Here is a 20,323-nt window from a genome sequence, read left to right on the forward strand (position 1 = left end):
AAATGATGTGCATAGCATGATTACAGTAATATAAAAACAAAAAAACACCTTAACTAACATTAAAAATTAAAAACCCCTAGACACTCTAAATACAGCTAAATGCTATTGGTCATTATGTAAGTTATACAATTCTCTCTTCTTAATTCGTTTTCAAAATTTTGTAGGGCTACTATAATACCATTAAAAATGGTGTGCAGTGATTGTATGGAAAAGAAAAAAGCACACATAAAAAAAGAACAGAAGAAAAATTTGGTATGCAAAGGCTTAGAACCCTTCTCCTGTAAACTTAAGTGGAAACCTCAGTTTCTGATCAATGTGAGAAGCAATTTATATGCAGTCAGTTCTGAATTGAGCTTGAGCTTCTGAATAATTTTAATAAGAATCAAGATTTAAGAGAAGTGCTCAACCAGAGTGAATTTTGTACCTATATTTTCCCCAAACTGCATATAATTCTCCATTAAAGACATATCACGTTATTTTTAGCATTTAGCATTGGCCCCTCTTGAGAGCCCTTTGAGGGTAGGCATTGTATAGAGGCTGTTCAATAACTGTTGTACTGGAATCCTAAATGGTTTAATTACTCTTTTAAATAGAAGAGCCTTTTCTGTGTTCTAAAGCCAGAGAAGCAGCCAGCAAATGTATGGGATTGATGAGCAGCCAGTGGCAAGAAGAGGCCGTTTGGGTACTTTAACATTTCCTCTTACTTGAGCAATCTTCCAGATGGCTAGAAATTAGTAAGAACATTTTGCATGTTGGGTTTGTGAATCGGTTCCTTCAGCCACATCAGATGCGGATGTGTTAATGATGATCCATTTGTTGATTATCATTTTTGCTCGCCAGGTATACAGACCATAATGTCATAACATGGCCTCTGTTTTATGGGGATTCCACATCACATCTAGTTCCAACAAACTACATTAGTTCAGCCAAGTTAGTGCTGTAGAGCTTGGTAGAATACATTTCCCTCCTCAAGTGGCATTCATTTAGAGTGATTTCTGTTTCTTATCTATAGTCTGTCTTGCCTGAAGGTTTCAGCCCCGGACAAGTTCACTATGGATTCAGTGAGAGCACGAAATGCTAATGGAACATTCTTGGGGTAAAAGGGTTTATACTGGCTTTATTCTCCTATTGGTAGGTTGAGCACTAAAATCACATCTGCATCCAACAGTCTACAGGTCCATAATCCACCTCTGTCTCTGCCTCCACCCAGAGCACTGGGCAGAGCTCTTTATATAGTGATTCAGTCAATAACAGTTTATTGCCTATGGCTGTGGAAGCAGTAACCTAGCAGCAGACCAATTATATCACCAAGTAGTTTAGGGTCTGGTGAAGATCCTGGCCACAGGAACTTCCACTTCTCCCACAAGCCCCCGGGGAAAGTTGCTGTTTTTCACTCATGGGTGGAGACTGCACCTAGATAGCAGTTGCATACACAGAGGACCTTTGTTGACTTTGCTCTCTTCCAAATTGGGTTATTTATAGGCAGCTGTGTAGGAAGGAAAAAAAAAACTGGTGAGGAAGTTTTAGAATTTGTATCACCCTGAACTTCAGGACACTGCTAGGGGTTTGTAGAAAATATTAATAGCTTAATGTGATATTTCATTCCAAGATCATTTATATTTCACCAGAGGCCTCTTGCTTTACCCAAAAGGAGTCATATGACAGATGTAGGCAATTACCTGCTCTGTGGTACTCTGAACTTGTTCGTGCAGGTAGCAGCAGGTGTCATCTATTGGAGTAGAAGGAAATAGTCATCTAAAACATGTTAGAAATTCAGAATGCCAAGTGGAAAAAGATCTTTAAGACCATTTTTGATACCCTGGTTTTAAGATATGATAATCAAAAGCCAGGGTAGTGAGATTATCTGCTACAGGTCACCCCATTTCTCAGTATCAGATTAGGACAATAACCCTACCTCATCTAATCCAGTGACCTTTTCCATAGGGCCTATTGCATCTGCCTAAGATTTGTGGAGGATCACTGAATTTACCTAGAAGTCAAGCTGCAATGTTCTGAAGAATGAAATACACAAACGCGTGAATAGTATGATTATTTTATGGACATCCTCATGAAGTCTGAGTATATAATGACTAACAAAGACCAGCTGGAGAAAGAAATCCCACTGTTTGTGAGGCCAGCACTGCATAGCTTTTCAAACGAGAAGGTTCTAACCCTGTATCTAACCTGACATTTCAACCTCCTTCCCTCCACACTTTCTCTAGTTGATAGTTCCTATTAATGAACTTGGGCTATTGATTTGCAGCAAGCTGGGTCTGTGATTAGGGCCCATTTTGTTTGTTAGTGTGAATTAAAGATTTTAGTGGAAATCTTTAAAAGACTGTTAATGACAAGAGAATAAATTGTTTGGAGAAGAGGATTCTCCAGATAATTCCTATAGGCAGGAATTCTAAACTCTTGAGCATGTAAAAGATTGCTTTAAAATCAAGAAGTGTGGGGTTGAACATTGAATGTTCTTTATATTTCATTGTTGTTTTTAACCCACATTCTTAGGCCTACAGAATTGCTTGCTTTTATTTTAACAAGAAGCTGTTAGTCAAAATGTATTGGAAAATAGGGTAAGTAGCAGCAGGCTGTTGGTATGATTATTTCAGGCTAATTGTCTCAGCCATATGTTTAGAACTTGGTTTAAAGACTTCTTTGTAGTTTTTATTTAGAGGTTGTATGTATTATTCCACTGTCTCAGAAGTAGGGCAGGCATACAAAAGCAGATTATTCAAAGTTCCAAGCTGAGATATAGGCTATTTTTAATTTTCCAGAATCAATAGCAAAATATACCATTATGAATACTCAAATTGTCTCTTTGCTGATTACCTTTGTTATTTGGATGCAGACTTAGATTGAAAACTTTTGTGAAAGATCTTGGTTATTATCCCTGGAACTCTCAGGTGAGGGAATGGAATTAAAAACTGAAAATAAATGGTACTATGTTTTTAAATTTAGAAATATCAGAGTTTATGATGAACAGTAAAATATTTTTTTTAAATTATAGCATGAACTCCTTTAACAATAATACTGTATTATTAATATTGCTCCTTTTGGAGTCTGGTTCAAATACAAATCTATAAAAACATGGAGATGCTCTGTTAAAAGTCAGCGTGGAGTTGCAAATGGAGATAATTTAACCTGAGATTGTTTTTTTGTACACAGTATGTCATCAATGTAATAAAGAGAAATACTGATACCTTAACTTTCCTCTTCTTTGTAGCTACTCAGTGACTGTGCAGGAGTCCTACCCGCATCCCTTTGATCAGATTTACTACACTAGCTGCACTGACATTCTGAACTGGTTTAAATGCACACGACACAGGTAATGAAAGCTGGGGTATATTTTATGAGTTTGGCTAACTGGGAAGGAATCCTACACAGAGATGTGAAATACTTGAAAAGGTGCATCTATTCATCTAGTGAATAGTTACTGAGTGCATGTTACTGCTCTAGCCTTGTTGCAATCCACAGGACAGAGAAAAGGAAAAAGGTTGTGCCCTTAAGGAGCTTACAGAGAGAATGTCTGCTGGTTACCCTTGTTTGGTTAGCAAGAATTCATCCAGCTTTTGGGCTGTGCATAACTGGGGGAGACACTCTTCAATATGGACATAATCGGGTATCAAGAAACTCGTATCCCATTTTGTATTTCTACTTGAACATCTGACTCAATGCAGGCAAACTGAAATTTGACCTCAATTTAAATAAAATAAGCTGCATTTTTTTAAATAAATGGGAAAACAAAACATAAACAACACACTAAATATTAATGTTAATATGGAAGGGAACCAGGATACCTTAATTTTAATTATAAAATACTTGTGAGTCATGGGTCCAGTGTGGCACCTGCTGATTTATGCTGCGCTAAATGGTATTATGCTCAGTGCCTTTTCTTCAGGCAAGCTCTCCTTGAATGCCTAATCTGTGTTAGTAGTCCATTCCTGTTACATTCCATTCCCTGACTGGGGCTTCACTTTTCTTCACACCATTTAATCAGTACCAGTCATTACATGATATATTTATTCATTTCATGTGTATCTTTACTGAAATTCTACAGGTCTTTCTTCCCCAGTAGAATATAAGTCCCCTGAGGGCAAGACTTTGTATTCTTTTGCTCACTGTGAGCTAGTTCCCCATTGCCTGGAATGTAGTAAGTGCTCTGTAAATGTGTTATGTAAATGACTTAGTGAATGAATGAAGCTATAGTTAAATGTAAGGGTCTCTTGTCTATGAGCCTTCTATTTCATAATGGGATGAGACTGCATTGTCATAGTTTTGGAAGGAATTCTCTGAATTCTTACTTTAAAATATATGTAAGTGGATGATGATTAGATAAGTATATATATATATATATATATATATGAATTAATACTTTTGAAGGTATTTCAAGGTAACTAAGTAGGAAAGTCATGAAACTTCTGATCCCTTGAAATAAAGTATAGGTTGGCTTAAATGGGCAATGTTAACATGGTTGGCTTAAATGGGCAATATTAACATAGTCTTAGCAAATTGATAAGAGTTAGGATAATATTAGTGAAGACATCCATTCCATGTTTCTTCTTAATTATTTTGAAGCACTTCACTTTTCATACCTCATTAAACTTAATAGTTCTTTTGTATTAAAATAGATATTCTTTATTTCCAATCAAGTTGTGGGTCAAAAGAAGTAACAATATGGTTTTTCCTTCCATATAGAATCAGTTATCGGACAGCCTATCGACATGGGGAAAAAACTATGTATAGGCGCAAATCCCAGTGTTGTCCTGGATTTTATGAAAGCAGGGAAATGTGTGTCCGTAAGTAAAACCTTCCTCCCTTTGAGGTTCACGTATGTTTCCTGTTAGCCACAGCCGAGGTGGAGGCCCAGGAGATGGAGCTTCTTGGGTCATTCGCTTTCATCTCAGCTGCTGCTTTCTTGGTCTGTGTAATGAGGGCAACCTTGACTCTGTCACTGTCCTATCAGAAATCTCCAAATGAATGTCAGTTGAGGAGCGAATGCATGTTAGAGAAAGATGATTCAAGGCCGGATATAACGATCTTAATTACTGTTCTTCAATAAACGTCTCTTTGGAAATTGGTCCTTGAGTTGTTAGACCTAGGTCACATAGGAGGACAGAGACTTAGCTCTCCCACAACAGCTGACCGGTGTCCTGAGTCAACTTCCACTAGGCCAGCGCGTTCTTTTCTGGCACACAGAATGATGCGACCTACTAAAACAGAGTAGCTTGCAGTAAGAAATGACTGTAAGTCTGGGTCACAAGTGTATCTTTTCCTCTTGTCATTCTCCCACCACCTCTACCTCATCAATTCATTCTGAAATGTCTTGAGAGAAGTTTGATATTTTTATTGAGAAAATCCTAGAATGTCATGTGAAATGCAGTTTGCAATTGAGGTTTTTTACTTTTGTGTATAGGGCATATAGAAGAGAGATCATTAGAAATGGTTTTATTATTCAAGAATTTTGGCTTAACACCCAACTAGAGGGGCACCTTTGCTTTCTTTGCTGAGACAGAGGTGTTGGGTAGCATAGGAAGAGGCAAGGAATGATTGCACACCTCTGGGCTTGCGTATGTACAGAACTGACAGCACTGCCTCTGCCGCCATTCAGCTGGGTGACATCAAATAAGCCATTTACACCCTCTCTGAGGCTCTTTTGCTGTCTAGTAGAGAGAGGGCTTGGACTGATGTGTGTGTCCTCTTCCTTCCAGACCCTGGATTCTAGTCTTTATGTAGACAGGGATGACTCCTCAACTTTGATTCAGAACCAGGGCTACAGATAATACTAAATGTTCATTGACAAAAATTAGAAAATATAACTAAACAAAAAGAAGAAAATAATACATTGTGAATACATTTTTCCTGGTCAGTAAATGCACTTGTGTAACATATTATAAATGCTAGTGTTTAATGCATTACAGATACTTGTTTAACCAATTTCAACTGTTGAATTCTTACACAATTTCCAAGTTTTACCTACTAGGAATTGCTCTAGAAGACATCATTGTGGTTAAATCTTTGTTCACATCTTTAATATGTAAGGATTAGATTCCTAGAAGTAAAATTGCTGGATTAGGAGCATACACATATTTCTAAAATGGTTAGTGTGTTTCCAGTTGATACCCCTACCAGCAGTATATGAAAATGCCTTTTTGCTTATACCCTGTGCCAATTTTCCCTTTGCTGATTTTTCATAATTTACATGTCTTTGAGTAATAATGATGCTGAATAAGAAAAATTACATGTTTATAATCAAACATCTTGGAGAATAATCATGAAGAGAATAATCTCTGTGGTCCAGGCTGTGGGGAAATTTTCAAAGGAAGGCCTGGTGCTCAAGGTGGAAAGTGGGGAGGCCTGGCTGGCTTGGCTGGCCACTTCTCAGAGGCTTCAGGTTTTGGTGACTTTGCCAGGGTTCAAACTTACACGCTCAAGTGAGAGAGTAGTTCTATTTCCCAGGATTCATTTCTATTAATACCAGTCATAGAAATTATATTGGAAGCCAGGATGCTAATTCATTACGTTACACCGAGCCTGCAGAGGTGCTCAGCCTGTCTTCTGGCCATACCTTCTCTCCTTGACATCCTGGCATTGGGAAACTAGAATTTACTGGCAAGCTAGTGGGTAGTGTGGATCCAAGCAAGGTCACTCACAGAGAATTTCAGTACTTCATGGTCCCAGCTTCCATGGCCCCACGCCTTTTATTCAGTAGTACAGCCCATTTCAGAAAGCTGGACAATTAATTCCACTAGCACCATCATACCTGCAACTTAAATGGTAGAAATAACTTTTTCTTTATCTCACACTAGGCAGGTGGCAGTGTGTCCTCCTGACTGCAAGGATGGACATCTCTAGCATTTGCCTCTAAAATTCTTTTCCTAAGCATTCTTGGCTGACCAACTGCCCCTGGAGACTGAAAATTTTTCCTTTAGATATGTTAATATATTTAATCAGCTTACTGTCTAGTCTCAGAGGCCTGGCAGCTGTTTGGTCTCTCTAAGGGTGTTTTCTATCTCTTCACTCTTGATGTCATAGCTTAACCCCAGAGGACAAGGATGCTTCCCTTACTTCCCTGTCCACGGGGACACCTACAGTAAATCTTTACCCCCATCAGCTGGCTTTTAGTGAGGCACCCTTGTGGATAGAGAATAGAGAACATGTGATATTTGGTTCTGCTTTCATAACCTCCTTTTTTAACTGGGTTTTGCTGGCAGGCACATTGCACAGTCACCATTTTTAACTATTTCTGGTCACCAAAAGGAATTGAAGTACAGAAATCAGTTATAATTTTAGTTTAATGTTTGGTAGGGGTGGTTTCATTCAAATACCCATATCTGAAAAAAGTTTCTTTTGGGTAGCTGGAGTGTCTCTTTCTGGAGAGCATGTCCCATCCTCCTGCCCCTTCCCATTCTGCTTCATCCTGCCCATTTCTGCTAAACACTCAGGCTGTGCAGAGGCTGCAGGTCCATAGAGAACACATTGAATAAGAAGGCTCTGTCTCCAGAAGACAGAAGTCTGTCATCAGGCAGGAAGAACCAAAATAGAGTATAGGCAATAGTGTGGTTAGAAGCCTTTCCCAGGAATCTGGTTGGGAAAGAAAGAATGGGTTGGAACGTTTTCCATAAAGAAAATATTCCTAGACAACAAGATATCTATGATTTTTTGATGAGATTTTAACCTGTTCATAAAATTAATTAAACTTTTAAATTTACTCATCCTTTGGGGTTAGTTAGTATTCTTGCCTTATCTTGTTTCATTACTTTTGATTTGGAGAAATTCAAATTTTAATGAAGAAATGCACAGAGGAAAGAAATGGTTTTAATGTGTGTGTGTGTGTATTTCTGTGTATATATAATATGTGTGTGTACATGTATGTGTATGTGCTTGTGTGTTTATACATTTTTAATTGAGATATAATTGATACATAACATAGTTTCAGGTGTACAATAATGATTTGATATTTGTATATATTGTGAAATGATCATCACAATAAGTCTAGTTAACATCCATCATCACACATAGTTACAAATTTTCTTTTCCTGTGATAATAACATTTAAGATCTATTCTCTTAGCAATTTTCAGATATACAATACATTATTGTTAACTACAGGCACCACACTATACATACATCTCTAGGGCTAATTTATTTTATATCTGAGAGTTTGTGTCTTTTGACCACCTTCCCATTTTACCCACCTGCATGTCTGGCAACCACCAAAGTGTTCTCTGAATCTATGAGTTTGTTTTAGATTCTTCATGTAAGTGAGATCATATGTATTTGTCTGACTTACTTCATTTAGCATAATATCCCAAATCACCATCCATGTTGTTGCAAATAACAAGAGTTCATTCTTTTTTATGGGTGAATAGAATTCCTTTGTATATATGTGCAACACATGTTTTTAACCATTCATCCATCAATGACTGCTAAGATTGTTCTATGTCATGGCTATTGTAAATAACACTAAAGTGAACATTAGGGTGCACGTATCTTTTTGAGTTAGTGTTTTCATTTCCTTCAGGTAAATACCCAGAAGTGGAATTGCTGGGTCATATGGTAGTTCTATTTTTAATCTTTTGAGGAAACTCCATACTGTTTTCCATAGTGGCTGCACCAGTTTACATTACCACTAACAGTGCACAGGGATTCCCTTTTCTCCACATCCTCATCAACACTTGTCTTTTTGATAATAGCCATTTTAACAGGTGTGAGGTGATATCTCACTGTGATCTTGATTTGCATTTCCCCTGATGATTAGTGATGATGAGCACCTTTTCATGTACCTGTTGGCCATCTGTATGTCTTCTTTGGAAAACTGTCTATTCAGAGCCTCTGCCTATTTTTTAATTGGATTGTCTATCTGTTTTGTTTAGTTTGTTTTGCTATAGAGTTCTATGAGTTCTTGAAATATTTTGGATATTAACTCCCATCAGATATATGATTTTCAAATACTTTTTCTCATTGGTAGGTTGCCATTTCATTTTTTTGATGGTTCCCTTTGCTGTTCAGAAGTTTTTAGTTTGATGGAGTCCCATTTGTTTTTGTTTTTGTTTTTTGCTTTTGTTACCTTTACTTTTGGTGTCAAATCCAAAATATCATTGCCAAGACTGAAGGAGTTCACTGCCTATATTTTCTTCTGGGAGTTCTTTTACAGTTTCAGGTCACATGTTCATGTCTTTAACCCATTTTGAGTTGATTTTTGTGTATGGTATAAGGTAGCTGTCCACTTTCATTTTTTTCATGGTTTTTCCCAACACCATTTATTAAAGAGACTGTCCTTTCCCTATTGTATATTTTTGACTCCTTTATGATAAACTAATTGACCATATATGTATAGGTCTCTTTCTGAACTCCCTATTTAGTTCCATTGAATAATGTGTCTGTTTTTACATAAAAAACATACTGCTTTGATTACTATAGCTTTGTAATATAGCTTGAAACCAGGGAGCATGATGCCTCCAATTTTGTTCTTCTTTCTCAAGATTGCTTTGGCTTTTTGAGGGGTTTTGTAGTTCCATAAAAATTTGGGGATTGTTGGTTCTATTTCTATGAAAAATGCCATTTAATTTTGGTAGGAATTGCATTGAATCTATTGATGGCTTAAGTAATACGGACATTTTAACAATTTTATACTGCAGTTGATAGCACGTATTTGTGTCTTCTTCAGTTTCATTCATCAATATCTTACAGTTTTCAGCATACAAGTCTTTGAACTTGGTTAAATTTACTCCTAGGTAATTTATTATTTTTGATGCAAGTGTAAATGCTTTTATTTTCTTAATTTCTCTTTCTGATAGTTTGTTATTAGTGTTAATAGTTAACATTTGATGTACTGAAGTTGTAAATCCAAAAACCTAATTGTTTCTTCAGCTAAATTTGCCTTACAGATGTTTCATTCATTACTCTAACAAACTTTAACAAACACATTAAAGGGCCTTTGACTAATGTTTGCAAGTTTAAACAACGTTCAAGTTTTTAAAATGGAGTTGTATATTTAGTAAATTCAATTTCCATTTTAAGTGATCCAGCTTCCAGACTGACATACTGTCCTATGTGCTTAAATAACTTTTATAAATCTAATAAATCCAGCTTACTAATAAGATAAAATCATAAGTTTTCTTAAATGTTTTAATATTGTTTTTATAAGATTTCAACTATAAAAAAGTAGTTCTAATAAATTATTCCAATACACATTTAAAAAATGAAATTAGAAGACTGGCCCCTTATTTGAACAGGCCATATTCTTTTAAATATTACAAATATCTTCTTAAAATTAAATTATAAACACTACTGATTTTGCCTCTCTTACACATTTCTATATTAAATTCAAAATATATATATGCAAGGCTGAAAATAGTTAACCTCTAAGCAAATAAATACATCATTTCATGGTTTATAAATTTAGTTTTAAATATAAATTTGGTGGCCTCTTTTCACTTGCTGAATTTATTTATTATAGTAAAAGTACATAACATTAAATTTACCATCTTAATCATTTTTAGGTGTACAGTTCTGTGGTGTTTAGTATATTTGCACTGTTGTACAACACATCTCCAGAACTTTCTCATCTATCAAAGCTGAAATTCTATACCTATTAAATCCTAATTCTTCCTATTTCCTCCCCCCAGTCCTTGGCAGTCACCTTTTTTACTTCTACTTTCTAGGATTTTGACTACTTTAGATAGTTCATTTGAATGGAATTATATAATTTTTGTCCTTTTATGACAGGCTTCTCTTAGTATAACACCCTTAAGCTTCATCCATGTTGTGGCTTCTGATAGGATTTCCTTTTTAAGGCTACATAAAGGAAATTTTTTTTTCTTTTATTATTTCTGAACGTTTTTGAATACCAGATAGTCCTTGATTACTACCTTAATAAAACATCCTGAGCCCATTGTCTGTTCTAGGTGTATTCTGGATCCCTCAGATTTAGGACATAATATTTCTTAGTCCTAGTTTTCAAGTTAGATTAGAAACCGCAACCCAGTTGGCTATCCCAAGTGATTGAATTTTACATATCTTTAGCCATGATGATATGTAAATGTATTTTTTTGCTTTACTTTACCATGGTAATTGCTACGATTATGTATTATTTTCATATAATTCTTATATTTTATGACCACACTACTCCTGTCAATATTAAAATGATACCAGATTGCATTTTGCAAACCTCATGATTTTGTCTGAATGTGAAATCATAATGTCTAAGCTCATCTTGTTCACTGTCTTCCACCTTGCCTTGGTGCTGATCCCACGCATGGTCTGCCATTACACGAGTGGCAGCTGTGTGGCTCTTCCTCCAGGGTATTCATTCCCGTCAGAAGATGAGTAGTCTCTAGACACTTCACAGCCTCCATCTTCTCAACCCCATACTCCTTGCCCAAGATTCCATATAGTTCTCTAATTTAAAACTTGATCTTGTTCCTAAAATGAAAAGATTCATAATGCAAATTGGCCTAAAATGCAGTGTGTTCCAAGATTATCTGTTAACATCTATCTCCTTCTCATTGTTTTGCTTGCTTTACTTAACCATTCATCGTTTCTTTCCTCCTTCCTACCTACTTACCCTAATGTTGGACACTTGAATAGTTTAGTGACTGCTGTGAGCATCATTTGATATCTCTTTGAATACCTGATTGATTCAGAAGGTAAATTGAGATTTCTGAGACAAATGGTATGCATGTTTTATCAGTAAGGATTAGGTTTGGCTATGAAATGAAAATTTGTTTCTTTCTCACATGAGAGTCCAGAGGTTGATAAACTAATAGGGGACCCAGGCAATTTCCACCTTTCTGCTTCACCTTCTCTACGGTATAGCTTTCCTCTTCATGTGCCACTACTGGTCTCCATACATCAATGTAGGTCCCCAGCAATGGATAGAAGAGGTGGAAGAAAGAGGCAAATAGCAATGCTTAGCTGTCTCCTAAGGAAAGTTGCTAGAAATGATCACATTCCATTTCTACTTTGGCCAGAACTTAGTCGCATGACCTCAGCAAGCTGCAGTGCCGTCTTTATTCTAGGTGATCAGGGGCCCAGTAGCAATATGTTTCTGTGGGAGGAAATAATGGATATCAGGAGACAGGAGCAATCTGAGCCACATTTTAACACTTTTTAATACAAACTGCCAAATTGCTGTCCAGACAGGTTGTAACACCTTAATGCCCACTGGTAGTATATGAGTGTGCTGCCCACTTCTCCATATCCTCACCATCACTAGGATGTACTATTGCTTTTCAATTATTGGGTGGACAAAATGGTACCTTGCTTTACTTTGCATTTCATTAATTACTAATGTTACTTTTCTCTTAAAAAAATGTGTATTAGCCATTTATATTTTGGTCTAAGGGCAGAAACAGGCTGGGGGATAAAGTGAGACTTCTTTGTTCTTCAGGGAGCAACAGAAATGCTGATTAGAAACAACAGTTGGCAGTGGAGAGAGCAGCCATTGATTTCAGGACTGGTAAAGGGACAGTTTGAGACTGAGTCTTGAATAACAAATGCTAGGGTTAAACCATCAGAAGGCCCAGGTCCCTTCTTTAGAGTCCCTTACCTTTACCAGGGTCACTGGGGCCTGTTGTCTCCTCACCCCAAAGTTCCACAGCCCCCCTCCCCAAACCTCAATGGTTTGTAGCTCCAGGAATGGTTTGGGGGCAGGGCAGCCTTGTCTTCTCCCACATTCCCCACCATGAGCATGAGGAGAGGGAAATAGTCTCTGATCCTATAGCAGTGAGGGGAGTTTAGGCAGCCCAAACTGAAATACCAACACACTGGTCCATGGGAAGGAGTTGAGACCCATAACAGTATTGTAGTTATGGAGTAGATGAGCATTTGAGGGTGCCCTAGGAGCCTAACCATTTTTTTACAACATTAGAACTCCAGGGAAATGTGTTTGGAGTTACACACAACTTACTTGCAAACACATCTTTGTAATCTGACCTCTTAGCAAGTGAGAATCGCCTATAGATTTGGTTTCATGGGACTAGGTAAAGCTCACAGGAAAAGCAGCAGCTGAGTGAGAAGCTGGCAACTGTCTCTCCAAGGGAGGGATTGGATAATCCTGAGACAAGGCTTGTCATGCATTTTCACTCTGATGTCCTTGACTTTACCTTTGATGACAGCAGATAAAGCAGATCATTGTGAGCAGGGTCGTTTGCAGGAGAATTGTGAATGGACAAAGGGTATGGCCAGGGATCCTTTCTCCAATCCAGCTCCCATTCTCTTGCCCCAGATGCCCAGTCTTCTGCTTTGGATACTGATGCAAAGGAAGGGACTGTGCTGATGAATGTTGCCTTTGTGGTAGTCTCAACTGTTACCCTATTTTTGTTATATGGAGGAGGTCAAATGCTAACTTCAAATTAAAGCTCTACTGGGAGCTTTGCAAGCAGTGTGACTTGCAAGGAAGACAGAACAAATGGTTTGGGGACTGGGTCATCCACTCTGTGGCCTTGTAGCCCAGCTTGAGGGTAGAACATCAGTTCCCATGAATGTGCCCTGCCTGTCTTTGGCACTTGTTAAGAGAACGTTGGAGCCGTAAATAAGAAGCCTTAACTCCCACACACTGAACTGTATACGATTTCCTGTTCTTAGCAGAGAGGAGTGTGATAATTGATTATTGTAGCAGTGAATAAATATTCACAGCTGATTTTTAACTTGGCCAATTTTATGAAAAACTGAACTGGTTGTAGGCAAATAAGGAGGTAAACTGTGGTTGGTGTTTATATAAAAAGTAATTCCTACAGATGAACTTTACTTGTGTTTGAATGTCAAGCTTCAGTGAGAAATAGGTTTCAAAACCAAATTTTGGGTTACGGGCTTAAAGACATCTGCAGCTCCCTTACCCAGGACTATTTTCTTTCCTGGGCACAAATAAGCCATATAGGAGGCCCCTAGGGGGCCACATTAGGCTACATGTCATATGAACCATTCATTTCCCCCTATTTCGTCTTTTGATATGGGTTGCGTTCTATTAGCTTGGAATGAACAAAAAGCTTACCTTTTGGGAGAGAAGTTATCATCTCTTGGAAGCTGTTACCTGGAACATTGTTTTAGAAAGATTCTGAGGCCATGTCTATGCTGAGAGAGAACAGAGAGACTTTTTAGTGATTTCTGTCATGTCACTGGGATGGCCCAAGTGCCCCACATTTGCTGCCCCTGTGTTAGACTCTGTCCAGCATCCTGTGGCATTTTGGACCTCTTGAGTCATGGAGATATCAACTGAGGTTCCTGAATCGGGAAGTCCTATGTACTTGTTCCTGCTATTGTCCTCAAGAAAAATGAGCTTCCTCTTTTTGAGCAGAAACATTTGCTAAGTTAACTCAAGATTATATCGTCATCAGTTTTCTTTAGGGAATGTAAGAAGATTGTCAACAGCTTCATTTTACCTTTGTGTCAGCCACGGGAAGTCTGAAAGAATGGAGATTGCAGGCTTGGGCCAAATGGGCAAGGTTTTGGGGAAGAGCTGCACTTCAGTGACTGGTTTCTCCCACTTGGCAATGATGGAAGAACACATTAAACCCTTTATCCAGGCTTCATGTCATTTTGGGGTTTTGTTGCTGAAAAGTTTTGGGCTTAGATTTTTCAGAATAAGAGGAGCTAGAGTGCAGAGTAGGATGACTTGTTTGGGGCTGTGAAGATGCAGCCTTTGGTGGTGGGCTATTTATGGGTGAGCTGGGCTTCTCTGGGGGCACTTAGGGGTATGCAGTGAAAGCTTAAGGTGGGTGGAACCCCTCTTTGAAGTTGAAGGCAATCTGAGCTTTCTGCTCTAGATTTGTTTGACTCTCACAGTCTTGTTTAATAATAAAGTGATCTTGCCAAATATTTCCAAACACTGATGTTTAGACTCTTTTAAACAGACCTTTTAAACACAGATAAAAGCGAGACAATCTTCTTAGGCTAGCCAAAGACACCCTGGACTGATAGTAGTGAGCCCTTTCTGCCACCAGCAGTGGATTTTTTCATGTTTCCATAGGGATGCTGTATTCTGTTGCTATGGAGCCTAGCTTGAATCAGAGGAACCTACCAGTAAATACTGGGAAAGGCCCTTTGTCCACATTACTACAGCAGCAGAAATTCCAATTTTCCCACACATCTCTTGGAACTTAAACTTCTGTTTCCCAGTTCTGGTAATTGGTCTCTGCTTACTAGAGTGAAGATAGGAAATCTGATAAACGATGCAGGAAACCTTTGTTGCTTTATTGATTTCCAATGCTTCTTCACACTACTTAGGGCTTTATAAATAGAAACCATGAATTTAATAATCATAAAAAAAAAAACACTCTGAATTCAAGATAGCCTCAGTCTAAACAGATGTTAATCGTGTCTGCTGCCTGTTTTTGCTCAAGAAAACCTGACTTCAGCGTTCCATGGAGACAAGGCCAGAGGGAAGAAACAATAAAAATTCCTTGCCTTATCTCTAGACAATGAATTCCTGCAATTTCAGTCTTTGCAGGGCAGGTAGAATTTTTACAGGCTTAATAATTTATGCAGTCTCCTTACGGGGCTAGATGATAGCTAATATAAAAGCTCAGAACTGAGAAGCAATTTTTTTATTGTATTATGGTTCAAATCTTTTTGGAGCAAAGTAATTTAAAAGTAATGGAAAATACACATTTTGATCTCAGTGACCAACCACAAAAACACTGACCTGGCCAGGTGGTGACAGAACTTGCATTCTTTTAGTCTGAAATAGCAATTGTCAACACTTTTACAGAAAATCCAGTGGTAAACCTAGTCCATCCATCTGGGCCACACACAGAGATGCTAAAGGGAGAGGGAGGCTGATGTACTGATACAGGCAGAGCTGCAGTGACACTGTTCTTTCCATAAACTGCAGTAATATCCTAAGTTCCAGATGCAGTTTTTTTCCTTGATGAGTAATTCAAAAGAAGCTTCGAAAGAAGTCAGCTAGAACTCCAAGAGATCCATCACTTCTCGTTAGATCACATAGGACAGCATGATGCGAAGGTGGGACCCTCTGGCCCACTGGGCTCATTGGAAGGACAAAGGTTATGGCAAGTCTAAAGATACGGTCCCCAAACTGTTTTCACCTTTAAAACAGCCAAGCTAATTTATATAGTTAGTGTGTGATTAAGGGACAGAAAAGGAGAAGTGCCACCTCAGATGAAATCTTCCCATTGATCCAGGGAGGAGAATAGGTTTCCAGAAACTTGGACCTCGGGAATTCTGTGTAGTTGCATGTCCCTGGTGTGAGCTACTGAGAACTCATCCTGCAGAACTCACTGTTGCATTATCCAGTAAGATTAGGAAGTGCCTTGTGCTGGATCCCCTTTCTCGAAGATTTACATTAATCTCTTAAAGGCTCTTGAAATGCTTGGAGTAGAGGCATGTCTCAAACTTTTTTGACCACCGAATTCTATACCTTCCCCATCAGGTGTTTGTTTTCTTCTTTCAAAAAACATGACAGAACTAATAGTCCTTAGAGTCTACTTATTTGGGAAACAAAGCTTTAAGGGATTTGGTTTGCTTGTATATAACCTTAGACCAGTAATTCTAAATACTTAATTTTGTTAGAGACTCTTTGGTTCTTCATTTCTTGTTTTTTACCAGCTTTTTTTTTTCAGATATAATTGACATACAACATTGTGCAAGTTTAAGGTATACAACCTGATGACTTGATACACATATATTGCAACATGATCACCACACTAAGACTAGATAACACTTCCATCCTCTTACATATTTACCATTTCATTTCTGTGGTGAGAACACTTAAGATCTACTCTTTTAGCAATTTTCAAGTCCATAATACAGTGCTGTTAATTATAGTTGCCATGCTGTACATTAGATGCCTAGAATGTACTTGCAATAATTGTGTAACTGGAAGTTTGTACCCTCTGGCCAGCATCTCCCCATTCCTCTTGCCCCCACCCCAGCCCTGGCATCCATCCTTCCACTCTGTTTCTATGAATTCAGCCATTTTGATTCCACATATAAGTGATATCATACAGTATTTGTTTTTCTCTCTCTGACTTATCATTTAGGATAATGCCCTCAGGGCCGTCCATGTTACAAATGACAAGATTTTCCTCTTTTATGAATGAATAATATTCATATTCTCTCTCTCTCTCTCATTCTCCCTCTCTCCCCACTCTTCTTCCTCCTTTCCTCTCTCTCTCTCTACACACACACACACACACACACACACACACACACACACACACATAAAATCACATTTTCTTCATTCATCAGCCAAAGGACATTTAGGTTGTTTTTCCTATCGTGGCCATTTTGAGTACTGCTGCAATGAACATGGGAGTGCAGATACCTCCTTGAGATCCTTTATTTCATTTCCTTGATATATACCCAGAAGTGGAATTGCTGGATCATATGGTAGTTGTCTTTTTAACCGTTTAAGGAACCTCCATACCATTTTCCTTAGTGGCTGTACCAACCTGCATTCCCACCTGCAGCACACAAGGGCTCCACTTTCTTCTACATCCTTGCCAACACTTGTTGCTTGTCTTTTTGATGATAGCCTAACAGGTATGAGCTGTTTTCCCTTGTGGTTTTGATTTGCATTTACCTAATGATTAGTGATATCAATTTACCTTTTTATGTACCTGGGCCATCTGTATGTTTCCTTTAGAGAAATGTCTGTTCATGTCCTCTGCCTTTTTTCAATATAGATTCTTTGTTTTTTCACTATTGAGTTGTATGAGTTTTTACATATTGTGGATATTAACTCCCTATTAGATATATGATTTGCAGATGTTTTCTTGTATTCTGTAGGTTGATTTTTCATTTTGTTGATTGTTTCTTTTGCTGTGCAGAAGCTTTTAGTTTAAATGTGGTCCTGCTTATTTATTTTGCTTTTGTTGCTTGTGCTTTTTGTGTCATAATAAAAAATATCACTGCTGAGAGCAATGCCAGCAGCTTTTTTCCTGTTTTCTTCTAGGAGAACTGTGGTTTCAGTATTATGTTTGTCTTTAATTCATTTTGAATTAATTTTTTTGAGTAAGGTAAGATAGGGATCCAGTTTCATTCTTCTGTATGTAATTAGACAGTTTTCTCAACACCATTTATCATAGAGACTGTTCTTTCCCTGCTGAGTATTCTTGGTTCTCTCATCAAATAATAGGTGACTGTATATGCAAGGTTTTATTCTGGTCTTTTAATTCTATTCCACTGGTCTATGTGTCTGTTTTTATGTGAATACCATATCATTTTGATTATGATAACTATGAACTATTGTTTGAAATCAGGAAGAGTGATGCTTCCAGCTTTGTTCTTTTTTTCAAGATTGTTTTGGCTATTCAGGGTCTTTTGTGTTTCCATATAAATTTTAGTATTGTTTATTCTATTTCTGTGAAAAATACCATTGGAATTTTGAAAGGGATTACCCTGAATCTATAGATGGCTTGGGTAGTAGGGACATTTTAATAATATTAATACTTCTGATCCATGAATGTGTGATACCTTTCCATTTATTTGTGTCTTCTTAATTTCTCTCATCAAAGTCTTCTGGTTTTCAGATCTTTCACCAACTTGGTTAAATTTATTCCTAAATATTTTATTGTTTTTGATGCTATTATAATGGAACTGTTTGTTTACTTTTCAGATATTTCATTGTCAATGTATAGAAATGCAACCGATATCTGTATGTAGATTTTGTATCCTGAAACTTTATTTAATTTGTTGATCAGTTCTAACAATTCTTGCTGGAGTCTTCAGGAATTTCTATATGTTAGATCATGTTATCTGCAAACAGATAATTTTACTTCTTCTTTTATGATTTTGATGCCTCTTATTTCTTTTTCTTACCTGATTTCTCTGAATAGGACTTACACTACTACTTTGAATAAAAGTGCTGAGAGTAGGTGCCCTGTCTTGTTCTTAATCTTAAAGGAAACAATTTTAGCTTTTCACTGTTGAGTATGATGTTAGCTGTGGGCTCGTCATATAGGGCCTTTATTATGTTGCAGTACATTCCTTATAAAGCCAATTTTTGGGGAGTTTTTGTCATGAAGGGATGCTGTATTTTGTGAAATGCTCTTTCTGTGTCTATTGAGATGATCATATTATTTTTATCTTCTATCCAATTAATGTAGTGTATCACATTTTTTGATTTATGTATGTTGAATCATCCTTACATGCAGGGATAAATCCCATTTCTCAAGGTGTATGATCCTTTTAATATGTGGCTGAATTTGGTTACTAATATTTTGTTGACAATTTTTGCATCTATATTCAACAGGGTTATTAGCCTGCAACTTAATTTTCTTGGATGTGTCCTTATCTGGCTTTGGCATCAGGGTAATGCTGGCCCTGTAAAATGAGTTTGGGAGTGCTTTCCCCTCTTCAGTTTTTGGGAGGAGTTTCAGAAAGATTGGCACTAACTCTTAAATGTTTGTTAAATCCACCAGGAAAACCTTCTACTTGTGGACTTTTCTTTGTTGCGAAGTTTTTTATATTTGTACTCATTATCGATCTGTTCAAATTTCCTATTTCATCATGATTCAGTCTTGGTAGATTGTACCTTCTCAGAATTTATCCATTTCTTCTAGGTTATCTAATTTGTTGGAGTGTAATTGTTCATGGTAGTCTCTTATGATCTTTTGTATTTCTGTGGTATCGGTACATCTCTTTCATTTCTGATTTTGAGTATTTTCTGTGGTCTACCTAAAGATTTGTCAATTTGTTAATCTTTTCAAAACACCAGCTCTTAGTTTAGTTGATCTTTTCTATTGTCTTTCTGGTCTCTAATTTATTTCTGCACTGTTATTTGTTATTTCCTTCCTTGGGCTTAGTTTATTCTTCTTTTTATAGTTCCTTGCTGCTGAGATAGGTTGCTTATTTGAGATCTTTCTCTTCTCTTAATGTAGGTGTTTATTACTATAAACTTTCCTCTTAGAAAGGCTTTTGCTATATCTCAAGATTTAGTATGTTGTTTTTCGAATTTTCTTTATTTCCAGATGTTTTTTGATTTCCCTTTTGATTTCTTCTTTGACCCATTTCTTCTTCAAGAGTTGTTTAATTTTCACATATTTGTGAATTTTCGAATTTTCCTTCTGTTATCGATACCTAGTTTCATATCATTGTGATTGGAAAAGATACTTAATAAGATTTCAGTCTTAAAAAAAGAAAGATTTCAGTCTTAAGTTTGCCAAGTATTGTTTTGTGATCTATCATATGATCTATCCTGGAGAATATTCTGTATGCACTTGAAAAGAACATATATTCTTTTGCTGTTGGATAGAATATTGTACGCATGTCTGTTAGATCCATTTTGTCTAAGGCATAGTTCAAGTCTAACATTTCCTTATTGGTTTTTCTGTCTGGGTGATATTTCTGTTGTTGAAAGT

General features: G+C 37.2%; 1 protein-coding gene across 1 annotated transcript in view; it reads left to right on the plus strand.

Annotated features, from left to right (window-relative positions):
• MEGF10 (multiple EGF like domains 10) overlaps window positions 1–20,323 on the plus strand; it is a 169,660-nt gene that overhangs the window by 49,928 nt on the left and 99,409 nt on the right. Inside the window, exons 3-4 of the mRNA XM_036903212.2 lie at window positions 3,227–3,328; window positions 4,699–4,799. Of these exons, the coding sequence (XP_036759107.2) occupies window positions 3,227–3,328; window positions 4,699–4,799 (203 nt within the window). The remainder of the gene's footprint in view (window positions 1–3,226; window positions 3,329–4,698; window positions 4,800–20,323) is intronic.

Source organism: Manis pentadactyla, chromosome 13 (assembly GCF_030020395.1).
Source record: "Manis pentadactyla isolate mManPen7 chromosome 13, mManPen7.hap1, whole genome shotgun sequence".
NCBI classification, from domain to species: domain Eukaryota; kingdom Metazoa; phylum Chordata; class Mammalia; order Pholidota; family Manidae; genus Manis; species Manis pentadactyla.